Below are 19687 nucleotides of genomic sequence, written 5' to 3' on the forward strand. Positions count from 1 at the left end.
AAATTGGAAACTTTACACATGAATTCGTGTAAACTCATTACTTTGTGTCTTTATTTCGTGGATCCATGTGAGGGAATAGAATGTCGAGAATGGCATACATCCTTGCCCTTTCCCTAGGGACTTTGATTTTGGATTTTTGTGTTGAGCTTATTTATGCCCATCAAGTAATAGAGAATTACTCCCACCTATCATATCTGAAATTTCTAAAACACGAGTGCATCACTTAATAAAAAAAAGGAAAATAAATTAAGTGAGAATTAATCTCAGTTTCTTTGGATGAATAACTCAATATATATCCAGTCAAATGCATCAATCAATCATTTAAGAGTTTGAGTGTCAATAGATAAAATTAAATCAATCTTAAGAAATATGTATATGAAATATCTAGTTTGACAAAAAAAAATTATTCGTTCACATGCACAATAGTAAATTCATCCCTGGTCATATGGTATATTTAGCTATGTCATGTACTTTTAAAAAATGTAAATTTCATATATGACATATATTATAGTACTATTTTCAAGCTATAACAGTAGATTTAGACTTTCAAGTTATAGCATTAAAAATTTCAGGTTATAACAAGTTAAAAAAAAAGAAATATTTTTATTAATTGGAAAAAACTTAAAAAATAAATAAAAAGATAAACGAAAATTTAAGAAAAAAACGGAATTAGAAATAATAAAGTAAAAAACTGAAATTGTGGGCTGTAATTTAATTTGAATTTATTGTAGATAATTAATGATTAGCATGAAATAAGGGATCCAAACTAATTAAGAATATTCAGTTTCCTTAATTCACTCTAATTTGTTAAAATTAATTCAAAAATCTGATTTTAAAAATCAATTTCCATTTATTTAATAAATGATTAATCTAATTATGGTTTTTTATTATTAATTAATAATATGTAATTAATAAGGAAAAAATGAAAAAAACGGAATAGGGGTGTCAATTAAATTTGAATTAATTTATTATAATTATTAATTAGCATGAATTAAGGAATCTCAAACTAATTAAGAATATTCAGTTTCCTTAATTCACTCTAATTTGTTAAAATTAATTCAAAAATTTGATTTTACCATTTTTCTTCCACGTTTCTCTCTCTTCAATTTTCTTCCAGAAATTTTGTCACTGGCGACTAATTGAAGTTTTTTTTTTGTTTGAAAATTCCTATTTTTTTGTGATGGACAACTACGTATCAATATTAATTAAACATGGCGGAAGATGGGATCCTTCAGGTTAGTATTTTTAATTGTTTACTATTTGTATTTGGATTTCAGTGAAATGAAAAAAATAATGAAACTGTAAATCACATTTTGTGATTTTGTTTTTGTACATCGTCACTATATTGAATGTGATATGTTTTTTTGTATAAACAATACGTTTTGTTCATAATACGTATTAGTTGTTGTGAAACTGTAATATTAGTGATTTTCTTGGTAAGTTTCTATTTTTTGGTAGGGGTTTAATGTCACTATATTTTTTGTTTTTTGGTTATTTTTTATACTGGCAAACCAATGATTTCGTGAGAAGTTGCCGCAATATATGAAAGATTTGAGTATAAATGTATAACATATAAATATTTTTATCGTTGTAGATTGGGTACTAGATCAAAATTATAATATTGATTACTGTTTTTTTTCTTGAAAAAATAAATTAAAATGTATAGTTTTAAATGAATTTGGTATGAAAGTGTATTCACTAATGTGAAAAAAAGCTTATTTAGAATTTTGAAGAATTGTATGACAGTTGTTTTAAGTTGGTATGAAAGTGTGTTAACTAGTTAGTAAAAAAAGTTATTTAGAATTTTGAATAATTGTATGAAAAATGTTTTAAGTTGGTATGAAATTTGAAATGTTATTGATTATATAAGTTTTGTCAATTATGTATAAATTTGTGTGAAAGGAATGAACTATTTGGTATGAGAAATGTATAAATTTGGTATAAATGATGATTGTATGTATGAAATTTGTATTTAAGTGGGTATGAAATCTGAAATTTTATTTTTTAATGAAATCTATTTGTAGTTTACTGTCTGAATGATTTTTGTATGAAAAAAAATAATGATAAGTGTGTATAATTTTTTTTTTTTTTTTTGGTATTATGTAAGACTAATTGTTATTTTTTTTAAAAATGAAACAGGGAAATATGTTGGTTTTCAGATTGAGGGGATTATATATGAGTATTCTAGTCTTTATAGTGGTCTAGTAAGTGTGATAACATCGCAACTAATGATAGATGCTAATATTCACAATATAGAGATAAAATATATAGTTAGTGATAGATGTCCCCCTGTTAGTTTCCACAATGATATTGGTGTGTGGGTTTTTTTAGATCAAAAGAAAGCTAATGTAGATTTTTTTACGATTTCATATACTTGGAAATAAATTTTATTCCAAATTAATATATAAGATAGTGTAAATATTTGTACATGTTTCCGGTTTCCGATTTCAGATTTCATAGACGTGATTCATTAATTATTCATACAGATTTCATATACTTGGAAATAAAATTTATTCCAGATTAATATATAAGATAGTGTAAATATTTGTACAAATTTCGAATTCCAGATTTCATATATGTGATTCATTAATTATTCATACAAATTTAATATACTTGGAAATAAAATGTGTTCCAGATTAATATATAAGATAGTGTAAATATATAACAAACTTTATACCAATCTTATTCAAGTTTCATTCCAACACGAACTTCAGCTTATATCACACATATTTACCAACAATAAATCAATTTCATACAATCACACAATGCATATCATTTGTATACCAATATTATATCACAATTAATACAATATCCAACCATCAAACATTAAATTCAGTGTCATACACATATTAATCAAATTTCACACACATTTTATCCATTAATACAATTTGGATACACACTGAAAAATTTAAAATAGTGAATCCAAATGGTATGAAGTCTGTATATTACAAGTATCCTGAAATTATAATAGCCAAACAGTAATTCATATGTAGATGGTATCTGATTGGAAGAAAACATATGGTATTATATATCATGAAATACTTAAACACAAAAAAGTTGTCCAAAAGTAAAAAAATAAAAAATAAAAGCATGTAATTCTAAAAAAGTAGAAGGTGCAATCAACTATTTCAAATTTCTTGTATGTGGTCTTGGTGTAGGATAATTGGTGGTATCCGGAACATGTTCTTTTGCTATGCGAGGTCCACCAAATTTGCTAGCAACCGTACCAGTAACTTCACTCTCACTGATCGCGCCATCCTCACTCTTTGTATATACAGTTAATAGACAATCACACTACTATTAAAACACAATTCATACCATTTGTATACCACTATAACACTATTATATCACAAATCATACAACATCCAAGAATCAACTGTTTAATCGGAATCATACACATATCAATCAGATTTCATACACGTTTCATCCAAACAACTATTTCGAAAATAATATAAGAATAATGTGATATTTTAAAAGAAAAAACAGTAGTTTTAATAATGTGAAAATAAATTGAATATAATACTTACCCTAACAATTTTTTTTATCTTTTTTAGGTGTTGCTCAGTCGTCAAACCATCTACAAGATAGACATTCATTGATTTTCACAACTTCAACATTCAATGATTTTTTTCCTTTTTTCTTTTTTTATTCAGTAACAAAATCAGAATCAGAATCAGAAGGGGTTTCAACATTTTTCCCCTTCCTCTTCTTTCCTTTCGATTTATCGGACTCACCCTTTTATTTGAGTCGTTATTTTTTCTTTCTGTTTTTGATCTTTCACTAAAGATGAACCACCCCTAGCCGGAGTTTCAAACAATGTTTGGCGACGGTGTTTGAGTCAAAATGTTGAAAGATGGAGCATGAACTTCATCCGTATAAGTTCCTTCGACTAATAGAGGGCTCTTTTGAGGAGTTACAACCGTTTTCTTCGACATGATTTTGTTGAAAAAACTAAATTGAATGGAGGATTATGAAGTTGGTGTAGTTTGGTGGTAAGAAAGATGTGATAGATGAAGGTAAAAGTGGGCTAGTGTGTTAATGGCGTGTAGAATTGGATGAGCGTGGGGGGAGGGGGTGGGATTGGCATACGGGAGGTGGTAACGGTAAAGAAGGAAACATGTTGTAGGTGAATCCCTATATCTATGTAACTGATAATTTCAGATTTAAAAAAGGAACATAAATCAATTTAATTACATATTATTAATTAATAATAAAAAACCATAAATAGATTAATCATTTATTAAATAATGGAAATTGATTTTTAAATAAAATTAACTTTAAATTATATGTCATAACTCGTAAATAAACTGTTATAAGTAAGAATTTTTTAAAAGTATATTTAAAACCCGTAAAATTGACTCTTAAATGTGTATAGGGCGTGATTTTTCCTTTAAAAAAATTGCTCACTCATAAGTCATAAGAAGTGAGATATACTTTTCATTAAATTACATCATTTAAATACTTATCAATTTAAAATGATTTTTGATTAGGTAAAAATTCACTTATATCAATAATGGTATATCTAGATTTTAAAAATTACGTAAAAAGCGGGAAAAATCACAAAATTACACATTTTCCCGTGTTGGTCTTTAATTTATGTTATCAAATGAAATGATTATTAATTGTTGCTTTTAACAATCAAACTTATACCTCTTTAGAAACTGAAGTTATGTTCGAGTATAGACATCCGAAAATATAAAATTAAGGAAAAACTACACAATTAGTTATACTTCACTATCATATATAATATTATTACTTATACTTTTGAAATATTACGTATCTTACCACTAATTAAAAGTTTCTTACGTATCTTACACTTAGATACATGTATTTTTGCTACTGGATACACAAAAATAGGGAGAGACGTAGGCGAAATTTGTATGTATCCTAGATATATGTGAATTACACTAGATACATACAATATATATATATATATATATATAGTGATTCACATGTATGTGAGATATTAGATACATAGGAGAGTGGCGAGCGAAATGGAAGAGAGGCGAACGAGATTTGCTATGTACCCAGATACATGCGAATCTACTTCGATACAATGTATTTAGATTACATTATACCTAAATTTGACCCCATATATCTGAGATACATGTATCTGGAGGCATCAAATCTAGTAAAGTACATAATATTACAAACTATAGTGTATGTAAGTAATTAACTCCTAAATTAGTGTGATTTAAGTAAGTTGCTAAATTTATGTCACCCGAAAAAGTTAGGCAAGCCCAAATCAAGTGACCCAAAGAAAACGAGGCCCAAAACCCTTTCTCCTTTGAGAAACTATCGGTTTCTTGCCTTTCTGAAAGGAAAAAAAAGGGGGTTTTGTAGTGACAATTGGCATTAGTAATTTGAGAGATTCCAATGTCGACGAAACAAAACAATGGAGTTGAAGAAACCCTAGAACGTATCAGTCAGTTGCCCGACTCACTTCTCATTCAAATTGTCTCCCTCTTGCCCACCAAACATCGTCTCTTCTATCAAAAAGGTGGCGTTATCTCTGGACTTCAATTTATAGCTTCATTTTCTCTAATTTTGATTGTAAAACAGCAGCAAAATTCATATCGTTTGTGGATCACGTTTTAGCTCGCTGTACTTGTTCCAAAATTGAAAAATTCCATCTCGATTTAGATGAGTACTATACAAGTCCATCTAACTATTACTTGGAAATTAGCCGATGGATTAATTTTGCTGCGGAAAGAAAAGTGGAAGATATTGTATTGTATAGATATGATGAGAATCTCACTTACGAATTTCCCCTATCTATTTACTGTTCTTCGTCATTGATTTCGTTGAATTTGAATGAAAAAGGACGAGATATAGCTTGGAACTCTTTAAAGAGGTTAAGGCTTCACTTAATAACGCTAAACGATGATGATATCGTGAACTTACTGCTTTGGAAACTTTGGAGTTGTCACTATTCAGGGGTTTGAGTCGCCTTGATATTGCTTCTTCAAATTTGAAAAGACTAACATTGGCGGGCCATTGGAAGCCTGATCCTGGGACTGACCTTTCTTTGAAAATAATTGCCCCAACATTTGGAGATTTCAGGAGATATTTGGTGTCTCAAGTGTAGGCTGCTAAATGTATCCTCTTTGGTTACAGCCCGCCTCACTTGTCAATTTAACAGTATTGCTTTTCCCTATGAAGGCCGTCGTGATTATCATCAAGTTTTGAGAAACTTTGTACTGGACTATATTCAAAAGTTGAGTTATGCGACTGAGCTAACATTTGGAAATTGGTTAACAGAGGTTTGTTTTTATGTCAAAAGATCTTATTCTCTATCGACTTTTTGCTAAGAATTGCAGGATGTAACCCTGAGAAAGATTCTGCCTACAAAATCTCATACCATTATTAACTATGAACTTTTACATACCTGAGAATTTCAGTGAAACTCCTTTTTGGTTGAATTATTAAAAGGAAATTATTTTCTGTTTACAAAATGATCGTCTTTCACCATTTGTGATCTTCCCTTGTACTTTTTGAAGATGGATATTTCCTTATTGGCAATAGATTATTTTAGAAACTAGCCTTTCATACATTGTTATCATAGCAAAGAGAAGAAAATGCCGGAATTGTTCAGAGAACTGTGTCTCCCGATATTTATCAGGACTTGCTAAGAAATTGTTAGACGTCTGTAGATCATCTAAGAAATTTGTGATTACTTACAAAGAGTTTGCTTTACATGACAGAAGTGATTATGTCAAAGCACTAGAAATGTTATCTTAAAATGTAGCTTTTGATATACTGCAGATGTGATTTGGAATTTGTGGCATATCAGATGTTTGGTTCTCATGAAGCCTTTGTATGTTTCACTCTAGACATTACATATTTCATTTGAAATTTAGGTATTGGGATTATATTAATCCACTTTTATGGTTCAGTGTTAACCCATATATTTCATAATCAGTACCTAAAATTTTAGTGAAAAATTATTTCTCTCTTCTATTCAAGTTCCTACATAGACAAATCACAGTAAAGCTTTCTAAACTGGAAACTGATACATTCACACGAGACCTTGAACAAAATTTTCTATTACAAACTTCAAAGGTCAGAGACGTTGTGCAAGCGTAAGAATGAGCAAACTAAAAACAAATTAAGACAAAGCAAAATCTTGAAGAATTAGATTGATATAATCCAACTACAAGAATACGGGAAAATTAGTGTAACGAAGATAAAGTGTAATATCAGTCTTATGAAGTCAAACCTAAAGGAATATCTATGAAATTATCCCTCATGTTAATGAGTATATATTTGCCAAATATGTAAAAATTCTAGTGATGCTATTTAGTAATTTAAGACTACATTAATTATCCTGATCATGTTAATAATTCTGTATTAAATACACATAAAAAAGGATATAACATGCATGCCAGATTATACGTATAATTTGATTGAGTGAAATCCAAACCTCACGAGTAGTGGGCATTATTAGATGGATCAGAAGAAAAAAATTACGTAATTTTTTTTTTTACTGTAGTCTCCAATTAGCCTGTGTAAGTCGGGCATAAATTTTTCTTCACAAAACTCGTCATCGACAAGCTAGGTCACGTAAAGTTAATAATTAGTGCCCGACTCAGCCCGATCGAGTTGCACCAGGCAAATTAGATACTACGTAAAACGAAAGAGACTCGTCTACATTGATAGTCGATAGATGCTCATCTGCCTATTCATATTTCATGTCCCTCTTTTTCTATTCTATGTATGTATATATAGAGAAACAAAAAAAATCAATCTCAAGAGTTAAGAAAGAGGAGAATAGAAGAAGAATGTTATGTTAGGGGAGGGGAAAATGAGGTTGTTTATAGATATAATTGATGAATGAGATTGTAGCACGTGAATAATAGTTAAGAATGGTGAAAGACGTTACAAGATGGAGAAAACAAAATAAAGAAGGGAGTAAATATGAGCAAAGTAGTTATTAAATGCTAACATAATTGATATACTCGTAATTAATGTAGATAACCTTTAATATTAATAATAATAATAATAATGAGTAATAACACTATGATATAATAATAGTAATATATAAGAATATCATTATTATTATTATTATAAATATATATTTTTATTTTATTTGACACAATGATGTGAGTTGGGTCTATATGATTAAAAAATGAGTGAAAATTCATATAATTAGCCCTAACTTATTTAGGACCCGTTTGGCCCAAAAAAAAAAACTTGGGAAAACTTGAGGAAAATTTGAGAAAAACTTGGAAAGTGGTTGTCACGCTCCGAGTTTACACCCTCGAAACACTGGAACATAACATATAAGCTTGAACTGGTAGAAAGGAAGACAATTGTGTGAATGACATCAACTCCACACCATGGAGAATTTATGATGTAGTGCAAGAATTGAAAGCTCATATGGAGACTAATGGCTTCATTTTAAGCCACTGCTACAGAGAGGCAAATAAAGTTGCGAATCTTCTGGCATCTCTCAGTTACGACAATCCTAACAACATGGTCTATGATGCTTTTGGAGAACTACCAACTAGAGTAAAAGGACTAATGAGCATGGATAGGTGGGAGATGACTAACTTTAGAACCATGAAGAAGAAGAGGAATGATCTGATTTGGGAACCTCCTTGAGGCATTTTTGTGTATTGACAGTACATAGTACATGAGTTTGGCGTATTGGCTCACTTGGTTACTATAGCCAAATGAAAAAGCCACCTCTTGCATTTTCTTCATCTCAAATAGGATAGCTTGATATACTCTTCTCTTAATAGGGAGTAGTAATCACTGATTGTAATCTCCCTCATGTCATATGTAACTTTTTGCTCAAAGATGAATAAAATGCATTTTTTGTGGAAAAAAAATTTCAACTCAACTCAATAATACTCAACTCAACTCATTATGAAAGCAATGATCAAAGTATATATATATATATATATATATATATATAAAGCTTTTAAAACAGTAAATAATAACTCAATGTATATAAAAATACAATAATAAACTCTTTACTCTTATTTGAGAGATTTCTCTAACCGATAACCATCACTAGGAGCTACGTGATGATACAACGTCTCGCCCATGTTGCCAGAACTGTCCTATATCTTACCGGAGTATAGGGTACCCTTAACTAAGTGGATCTACTAAGCTATGCTTAAAAGCAATAAGAAATCATCTAAAAAGTATGACCCTTTACCCATGTTGGCATACATGGTTTATGAGGATTTTTTGAGTTGTTTGAACTCATCCCCATATCAGTGCTCAATACTACTCCCAATAATATATAACTCATGCTCATATGTTTAAAAACGGAACTCCTACTCGATTTGAGATAATTGCTCAAAAAGTTCTCTTAAAAGAGATAATGCTCAAAAACTCTTCATGAACTTATTTAGAAATCAAGGTTTCTTCTCGTTTTAAATGTAAATGTGTTGTATACTTGGGAATACTTAGTCCCGTCATACTCATTTGGAAATATGAACTCAAACTCTCCTAATTATCATACTCATTTACTCAAGTTATAAATAATTGTAGAAGACTTCTCAAATGACTCAGAGGACTCCCTCGAACTTTACTCTTAACTCTACCTTGAATTTGAAATGTGAATTAAAGAGTTATGATCAGGATATATAGGATTTCTCAATGATTAAAGAAGTTTTTGATAGTGATACCTAAGAAGAGAGTGAAGACACAATTAATTTAAAAGAACTCAAACAGAAGAGAAATGGAGGCAGGCGACCTTGGCGTAGTGAAGGCGCGGGGCGCCAACCCTCTTGGCGCCTCAGTGGCACGCCGCCCCATCCTAGCGCATTTCTGGCGCGAGTGTAAGCTCAGGTGGCGACAAATTTGGGTTTGACTTTATGTGCTGATCCTATTTGTGTACACAATTTATTTTTTCAATAAAATGGCTAAATGGGTCTTTAATGTAAAATAAAAAAAATCAGTAGTTAGTTTATTTTTAGTGAAAATTACATAAATTTCACAATGTTAAGAGCTAATTACATCATATCTCTATCCTTTTCCAAATTATAAAAAATTCTTAAAATTTAAGGATTTTAGATAAATTACTCAACGTCCCGATACATTATCTTTATTGATACAAGACACACTTGTCCCGATATATTTCTCAATGTCCCGATACATTACCTTTGTTGATACAAGACACATTTGTCCCGATATCGCACCCCAATAAATCGCATTCTGATACATTGTGTGAGAGTGATGTACCGTGAATAGGAGAGAGTGTGTGAGGAAAATAAGAATTTTTATTAAAAAAAATTAATGGTAGGAAAATTCACAGAATATAATAAAATAAGTTGTGTATTTAGATAATTTTTCCTAATTTATTTAAGGTCTATTTTATGTATTTTTCCCTAATTTTATACCAATGTGCATAAAATGTATTTTTCTCTTTTTTAATTGGACCCCGGCTATGTCATATTTTCCCGGGCAAAAGTGGACCTGTCACACACATTTTTTTTGTAATATAAATTTCAAAGTCATTCATATGAAGTTGCACAACTTCTTGCTACAAAGCTCTCTTTCTCCATATATAAAAAGGTTTCAATCTTTCACTCATCTCTCTTGTTCATTGTATTCAAATCATCTAATCGTTTGTATATGATCTTCTATAAATTATTGCTCTCTTTTTATACTGTTGTCCTAGGGTTCTACCGTCTACGCTTAAAAGGGGTAAGTTTAGGGTTTTAGTAATATTTTTTCCTGGGGCATCATATGAATGCGACAGGGATACAGATTCAAGTCGTGAAAACAGTTTCTTATAATATATCCTTATCGTTCGGCCATTTCCTGAACCCCACATATAGCACGGGAGCTTTAGTGCACCAGACTAGTTTTTGCTTAGGGTGTGTTTTCCTTCACACACATAAAATAAAATAATACTTGGGGTGTGTTTGGTACAACAACAACATGTTCGGTGTAATTCTATTAGGGGGTCTGGGGAGGATTGTGTAGCTTGACACTTTACCTGGGCGTTGGGAGATAAAGAGGTTGTTTAAGATAGACCTCGGATCAAGAAAATAACTGGAGTGAAGAAATCAAGAAAAAAAATACTAAACAAAGCCTACTTGTTCCTTTTCTTGAGTTAAACCCATCTGATTGTAATTTTTGTGTGTCTATTTTCCTAAATTTTGAAGCTTTAACTGGTAGTAGCATATAACTCTGCTAGCTGATGTTAACTTTGCAAAGTGTAGCTGGTCTCAAGATGAATAAATAAGAGTTGTTGTGGTTAGGTTGAATAATTAAACAATGATGAATCCTCTAAATTGATGGATACAAAGGATTTATATAGCCAAGCCCAACTAGCTTCGAATATATATTTTCGAAAATACACTCAAAATTGAATATATCCATGTCAAATCCATATCACAATCCGATACTTATACTAGAAGATGCTCATGCCACAGTCAAACAAACAATCAACAACATGCCTAGCTAGTGTGATCCCACTAGACCTTACCCGCTCATGCTACATCATGCAACATATTTGATCTTTGGATAAAATCCCACAGCAGAACTGTCTGAAAGAAGAAAATTGAAGAAAAGAACAAATTTTAATGCTGTTTCTACATCTGAAAATTTGACATCATATTATATGCTTCAACCTTCTTATCTGATTCATCTCAGGTGCAGTTTATAAACCGGAAATGAGCGACGTAAAGAGGAAAACACTCTGTGACTTCTTTCCTAGATCTGGTTCCATTCTTCTTCTCTTTTACTTGTTTTATTTGTCTTCCACTGTTACTACACATTAGCAGGTCAATTGGTTCACATACTAGTTATGCAATAAAAAGTAATCCAAGATGTGGTTTTGGTGTGAATAAGAATAGAAATGATATAGTGAATAATAATATAGGGATTGCTTTTCTTCTTATACACCCTACCAAAAGCTGCATTAGTTATTCAGAGACTATTTTCCTAATCGTCCAATCAAACACTATTATTTTATATAGAACTTTGTGTTGGCATTATTTTTCATAATCCCTCCAACCAAATTGGCTCAAGTGGTTCTTTATTTTGTTTTCCAGATATACCAACAAAAGAGAAAAGACATGACTGTGAACCAAGAAATGCAAATCCGAGGAACGTGAGCAGAGGTAATTTAGGGAAGGAGCATGTTGTCAGTGAAGAAACAGCTTATCGTACTATGGCAAAGTTTTTCTGTCAATCCGGTACATCTCCAAAGTCAGTAGAAGCCGTGCACTTCAAAAAATTAACTGCCTATCTTAATCCAAAATTTTATTCTTCATCTGCCATTCTTTCACGGTATTGCTTGGAATTGTACGAGGAAGAGAAAGCAAATGTTAAAGAAATTTTGAGAAGCTTGAATGGACGAGTTAGCCTCTCAGTTGAGAGGCTAACTTATAACAAATTCAATGAACCTGGCTACTGGCCTACCTCAGATTGTGAGGAAACATGTTTTGATTTCATTTGCTTAAGAGTTCATTTCATTAGCGAAGACTGGAAGCTAAGAAGTTGGGTTGTTAGCTTTAAGTCTTTTGATGCATATGACGATTATGTTGGTGAGGCAATGCAATGTCTTTCAGATTTTGGTATTGAAGATAAGATATGTGCTGTCACTGTGCATAGCTAACTGGACTTTGATGAGGTTATTGATGCCATTAAAAGTAAACTTCTTGAAAAGAAAAGACTCCAGCCAGACGGACAATTGTTTCGTGTACCTTGTTGTTCAGACATTTTCAGTTCAATGGTGAAAAGAGCATTTGGGATGATAGAGGGTTTGATCAGTGACATTCGTATGTTGGGGCAGATCACTACCAGTGTGGAATGTGACATTTCATAAACTACAGGAAGCATTGGAGTTGGAGGCTAAAGGAGAATACTTGAAAACAGATGATTATAAGGGTTATCATATACCTTCTCCCCGAGAGTGGGAGAAAGTTAGGGGAGTATGTAAACTTGTAGGACATGTCTATACTGCAGCAGAAGTGTTATTTATGGCAAAATGTCCCACTGCAGGCCTCTACTTCCACAATTTTAATAATCTTCGATTTAATCTGATGAAAGATTCTGTGAGTTCAGATAAATTTACTAGAAATTTAGCCAATAGTATGTTGGAAAAGTTTGACAAGTATTGGAGGAATATGTATTTGGTGTTCGCTCTAGCTACTATTATGGATCCACGCTACAAAGTGAAGTACTTAGAGTTCTGTTTCTTGAAGTATAAAGATAATGATCATTCACCGCTACCGTCTATCTTGGAGTCCATCCGAAGCCTTCTCCATGACTATGTGGTGCACAAGTCCTCAATGGAGTATCCTATCAGCGATTCAGGTTCTGACGATTCTGATACGGTTGAAGATCTCTTTGAACAGATGGAAATTCTTGATGATCATAGTTTTGGATTTGACTGTTTAGATTAGTTCAGCAAATTCATCCAAACAACTAGTCAGCCACCAAAATCAGAACTTGACTGCTATCTGGAAGAACCTATTGTGCCTTGGACCAAGAACTTTGATGTATTGAGATGGTGGAAAGCTGCTAGCCCCAGATATCCTGCCCTATCAAATTTAGCTCGTGATCTTTTGTCAATACAATTGTCTCTTGTTACAGGCTATGATGCTTATCTCACCGATGTGCGTGAACCTGATAGAAATATTAGATCCGTGGAGTCAGATTTTGTGAATGCCTTGATGTCTACAAAAAGCTGGTTTGACAAACAGCGTTGCAATGCCGGTAATCACTGATTCTTCTGTTCTGTGACATTCATTTCTTCCATTATTTAATTCTTGATAATTGAATGCTAGAAGTGGATACAGATGACTTACTTGTCAAACATATATATCTAACCTATTCTGCTATACACAGTCTTCTAGATCATTTTAAAATGTGGGATATCTTCTTTATTTTGGTAACCATGCCCAGTGAGCTTCTGACCTGCTTGCAGTCCAGTGGTCCTAAATGCTTGTGGGGAAAATAAACTCCAAAACAAAATAGCTGAGCAAAACACAAGAAATATGATTGAGGGACTCGATGAGCCGGAGGATTAGACCCCAATGTTCAAATCAATCATGAGTCTGGGTCCTCTATATGGTTTTATAGCTATAGATTTGTTGCTTTTGGTAGGTCACTTCTAACATTTTTTCTAGCTTACAATTGACCCTTAACGGAACAGAGTCAGCGGGCATATACGTCTCGTTCCTTCCAATTCGTGATAGACTGATTGATGTTGATGACATTTGTGATGGCATGAGACCAGTATTGGTACCTCTGTCATGTGGTGTGCATACATGGGTCTTTGAAGTGGCGGTTTAAGATGCTGCTTGTGCTCCTGTTCCTTGTGCTAGATAGGATTGTGAGGTGGATAACATTGAGTTCTAGCGTAGGTTTTGCATTGGCAAGGACAAGTGATTGAACTTAGTCTTGGTTAAAGACAGAGAGATCTAAATAGAACAGGGTTGTTGCTGAATAAGGAACTTAACTGGTACCAAACCTTAACCATTTCTTGTTTAGTCTACACAACATACAACCGTAGATGGTAGAGCTCAGAAAGATAATGAGGATTCAAATTAATTAATTCTGCGACGACTAACTCTATCTACAAAGATCCCTATAGTTTGAGCAGAGACTTGTGTAGTTTTTCTGAATGCTTTTATGGAGTTTCATTAAGACCACTCTTGACTGTTAAATTTCTTGTAAGTAAATTCTCTATGCTGAAGGAATGAAAGGTTCACTTTTCTGCTTATCATGTTCAGTTCCTTTTGTTCTTCAAATGTCAATGATATTTGGTACTTTTTGTTCTCTCTCCAATGTCAGTGTTTAGTATCCGAATTGAACACAACTCAAAACTTTTAATGTTGGACATCCAAAATTAAAGCAGAACTATACAGTTCTCTTCTTTTTGCGATGGGAAAGGAGTCATGTTGCTCAAAACTTTGTTGCGACATCACCAGCATGATACAGTAAAGTTAAATTTCTGTTCAATTACCATAGCATCAGTCTTCTAGTTGCTGCTTTATCTGCTGGTTGATGGTTCTCTAAATTATATAACTCAAAGTCAGGCATTTGATAGAGTATAGTATGCAACTCAAAGTCTTTCCATGTTTGCCTCATTCTCTGTAATTTCATTGACGTCTTTGGTAACATCTATTTTCTGTTCTCTATAATTTTTCTCTTGTATGCTGTACTGACTGAACTTATGCTTTCATGTAAATGCAAGCTGAGGGATCTGTGGTGCAGAATAGTTGATTTGAGAGTAACTTTCTTTTTGCTGGAAGTTTGAGATTCCAAGAAGCCATCATCAGGATCACTTCCTATCTGAAATAGTTACATGGCTATTGGAATATATATATATATATATATAGTAGAAATCTACCTAGTCTATTGTGTTATGTGGGATGTTAGCTACTCATAGTATATTATTGCAACTACTTCTTTTGTCTGTCTACTTCTTCACCTGTATATTAAATAAGGTGGATGGAATCTATTGTTTCTTCAAATTCTGAGTGAGAAGTATCAATATGAAGAAAATCTTTGAAAATATTCAGCAAGAGGATCAATTTTTTTTTTAACCATGCCTTTCATGTTTCTGTGTACTACCCATTGGCTCCTAATAAAAAATCAACCCACTTTACAAATTGTGAATGGATATTAAACTTGATTGGTCAAGTGAGTAGTTTAAAAGAATTTTGTGGTGAATCATGACAAGTTTGTATGTCATTTTCCAAAAGTATTTCAGATTTATCTTTGTCGAAAGTTGCAGAAACAAGGTTTCCTTTAAATGTTGTCCTGAATTTTCATATGCATAAAGTAAAATCATCACTTTAATATTAAAACACACTTCAATACTCCATTGAAAATCTAGCTGAAACTAATAGGCAACAGCCGCCTGGAGGTTTTAAAAAAACCCCATAAAAATCAATCCACATGACACTTATTGACCAATAATTGAGCTAAAGATATCTTTCCTTTACTTATGTTGAGATGCATTTAAATACAAAAGGAGTGATGTTTAGGTAGATAAAAGAAACAACGGATACTTAAGATATGAGACTCGCAAAAAAGATAATTCAGACATGTTTTTGACCTGCATTAACTCATAGCTGGAGAACTAATAAAAGACGGATATTATACATTTACTTATCATCCATGACATCAATAACACAACTGTTTAAGCAAAACCAAATTCTTTCAGAAGAAATTTACAAGACAAGACCCCAAAAAGAACAAACATTTTGATAAACTTTTACTTTACAAGCATCAAGAGGACCAAAAACAGTGTAGTATGTGTCGACTGCGAAAAGCAAAAAACTCAAGATTTAGAAACCTAGCAGCTCCACAGCCCTGTCTGAGAGAGTCCATAACACTGGTGCAAATACAGGAGTGACCATTGGCAACGTAGGATATGTCAGTGTTCCGAGCAAAAACCAATTGAAGCTCAAGAGAGCAACTGCATCAGATGCGGGTCTGTTCTTAATGGTTGAGAAGAACTGGACCACACTCCACAACGACATGCCAACGACAGCAAATAGTGCGAGGACTAGAGGCATGCATGCATCTTCAGCTTTCCATACGATCGTTCCAACTAAGAGCGATAATATTGCACTAAAAAGGGTCTGGGAAACAGCTAGATCCCTTCGTTGGTGTAGCTCATCATTTGTGTCGAAATTCTCAGACGTGGTCCGAGTACGTGGCCGGTTGACATCTCGACAGAATTTGGCTTCCATAAATTCAGGGCTCGTACTTCCGCTTTTGCTTTTATCTTCTTGCATTCCTTCCTTGTGTATGGCCACGCTCTCAATGCCACTTGATCTCCAAAATGGAACAGCATCGCTACAGCCTTGCATTACTTGGCCATCAAAATGGTCTTTTAGGTCCGAAAGTGCTTTACTATGAACTTCGTTCAATCGTTGATTTTCCACCTTCAGATTCTGAAGCTATATCACACCAAATAGAAAGTTCAGGCTTTCCCGTCTCAAAATATGCAGTATCATGAGCAAATGAAAAATTGGAACTTACAGGACCATTATAACAAATGTCGAAGCTACCGCTTTTCTGTGATCAGTTTAACTCAATATCTCTCTTAATAAGATCCTTTTTTTTTGAAGTAGCAAGAAATACGTATCTGAACGGAAAAAGGTTATCCAGCTGAAAACTTAAGAAACCAAATCTCAACTCATCCACATAATAAATGGGACAGATATTCAAGCAGTAACTCTAAGCTAAGTTGCATTGACTCGACAATTAACAGTAAGAAGTTACTTTCGACTACATAAAAAAGTTTATATAGTCTATAAGCTGTATCACCATTTGGAAAACCCTGAACGGTCACCATAATCACAATGCTCTTATTCTCATTCTTAATTCTTATATATCTATATATATATACATTAACCATCCAATGCCCTGAAACACACAGATCCGGATATAGCAGCTCTCCTGTATAAGAAAAGGCAGGAAAGTCATCTTTGCAAAAAATGGCCTTTTGAACCATGGCATCTTGTCCTAAACAACTGATCATATAAACCCTTTGTCTATTAATCAGCTCCTCTCCTTACTAAGGTAAATCAATATGTGACACTGATGAAAAAATAATGGAGAATTTTGATATTACAGTCCCAAAATCCAGGAAATCAAGTAAATGATCAACTTTCCGACCCATCCTAACAGGGTTACTTTTTCTTCAAGTCACGCAGTTCTAAATGTATGTATTCCTTCAACACTAAGATTTATATTCTCCTTACTATGCTGTGCTTCTTTGTTGCACAGAAGAAGTTAGCAGAACAATGATACAACAAAACTGAGACACCAGCTGATACAATGGAGCAAGCGAGTGGTAGAATGGAAATTTCTATAAATCTCAAGTGACATGTACTAGTATAGTAGTATACAAACAGAGATTTTATCAGTAGAGAAAGAAAATATTTCACCTGGTCCTCCAATTGCTCAATTTTGACGATGGCATCGTCATGTTCATCCTCGAGTTCTGCTAACATGGCCTGCATTATCTTTTTATCCTTGATGGCTACTAGTATTTTCTTCTCAAGTTGCTTCCTTTCCCAAACAAGATTCTCAAACTCGATCTGCATTTCCTGCAGATGCATCTCCAGCTGCACATGTATTGTTCTCGAGTCAGTTGCTTTAAGTCAGCAAAATAATACCAACTCCTCAAAATGAAGAGTAGAGGCTATATCAAGTCAGTTGCTTTAAGTCAGCCAAATAATACTAACTCCTCAAAATGAAAAGTAGAGGCTATATCAAGTCAGTTGCTTTTAGTCAGCCAAATAATACTAACTCAAAATGAAGAGTAGAGGCTATATCAATTTAAGAGATAACTAAATAGACATCTGTGACACTAAACGAAACACACACACACACTATATATATATACCCAGTCCTTGCATCCAATATGAATTGCAGGAGATCGTTAACGAGGAACAGATTAATAACTCCTGACTACTGACACGGTGGAAGATTTCAAAGTTAATGTGGCATTGAAATTTTGTGTTTATGGGAATAGATCAGGTAGTACCTTAATGATAATGAAGTTACTAATCATTTTTCTCACTGAAGAAATTATTCCACGAAACTGAACAGCATTTGGAAATAGAGCTACCTGTGAAGTCTAACAAGATTATATTCAAGTTATACAGGTGAAAGTTGTACAAAGGACAAGTAAACCCTCATACAATAGAAAATGTTCTGGTCCCCCAAACCCCCGCCACACTCTCACACAAGGTGTACAAGAAAAGAGAAGATAGAAACTCATTAAATTACCTTATCCATCTCCACTCCTCTTCCTTCAACTTTGTTTTCCCCTTCAGGAGAAATATCAAAACACAATTCTAGATTACTCCAGATCTCACAAATTTTACAAGCAATGATATCAATCTACTATGAGTCTATATGAATTCTATTTTTTTCATTCTGCTCTATCCAGGTTCTATTGTATGCCAAGTATTAGATATCGGAAAACTTCACACTAGTTAGGCTAGTTTTAAGTTGATTGCCAACTACCACAATCCTCCTTCTTACTCCGAGCTTGAGACCAACTATATTTTGCTAAGTTCACATAGGTATCCAAACAAGAGTGCTGCACAAAATGTCAGATGGGGAATTTGAACACCTTATGTACTGGTCTAACAAAATTGAGTGTACTACCCATTCAGATGATTCAATTATTAGTTTCTGTGGTTCTGGTTCATGAAGCACTAGAATAAAAAAAAAATTAACAGTACATACAAGACATGTGGAAGAAACATCCAAAAAACTAAAACATAAAAGTGGACACACACAATAAACTTTTCAAAAATAAAACTCACCGCCCTTTCCCTTTGTAGAGCAGTTAAACTTCGTATAGGCAGGGATAGAATAGCAATAGCCCAAATTATCAGTCTCCAGAGTAATCTGGCATGAAAACCCATAGCAGCTCTCAGCAGTTCTGTCCATGTTTGGATAACAATGCATATTGTTCTCACACCGAAGAAGCAAGTGAATTTGACAAGTGACAAAGGCTTGATCAGCAAGATCATAACACTGTTGACCAATTGAAGTAACTCTGCCATCTATACTTCCAAAAGTGGTTATATGTACGCCATCTGCATAAAATGTTCAAGTCCTCAAAATCTCGGTATAGAAGTTAATTCACAGAATGATCAAATTACAGTTTTCAATAAGAGTACCAGATAAATAAGACAAATTTAGAACATTCTCGGTATAAGTCCAACCAGTTTAAGGT

At 33.0% G+C, this 19687-nt stretch overlaps 1 protein-coding gene and 1 pseudogene across 1 annotated transcript; one reads left to right on the forward strand and one right to left on the reverse strand.

Annotated features, from left to right (window-relative positions):
* Positions 1–12752: 12752 nt before the first annotated feature.
* LOC125826337 (zinc finger BED domain-containing protein RICESLEEPER 1-like) lies at positions 12753–13697 on the forward strand (annotated as a pseudogene).
* A 2571-nt stretch (positions 13698–16268) lies between these two features.
* LOC125826583 (uncharacterized) lies at positions 16269–19687 on the reverse strand. Its single transcript, XM_049505935.1, has 3 exons — positions 19272–19687; positions 17880–18059; positions 16269–16886 (listed from the first exon to the last, which is right to left on the reverse strand). Exons 1-3 carry the CDS (start codon positions 19512–19514, stop codon positions 16269–16271), a joined length of 1041 nt encoding a protein of 346 aa, XP_049361892.1. The 5' UTR covers positions 19515–19687.

Source organism: Solanum verrucosum, unplaced genomic scaffold, assembly GCF_900185275.1.
Source record: "Solanum verrucosum unplaced genomic scaffold, falcon-dt-bn FXZP01000060.1, whole genome shotgun sequence".
NCBI lineage: Eukaryota > Viridiplantae > Streptophyta > Magnoliopsida > Solanales > Solanaceae > Solanum > Solanum verrucosum.

Excerpts from the sequence above, each read along its gene's own strand:
- LOC125826583 (XM_049505935.1), bottom strand. The coding sequence starts at position 19,514 with ATGGCAGAGTTACTTCAATTGGTCAACAGTGTTATGATCTTGCTGATC. Across the intron at positions 18,060-19,271 it reads CTCTACAAAGGGAAAGGGCG|CTGGAGATGCATCTGCAGGA; the intron begins GTGAGTTTTATT and ends ATACATGTGCAG. Across the intron at positions 16,887-17,879 it reads TTGAGCAATTGGAGGACCAG|CTTCAGAATCTGAAGGTGGA; the intron begins GTGAAATATTTT and ends GGTGTGATATAG.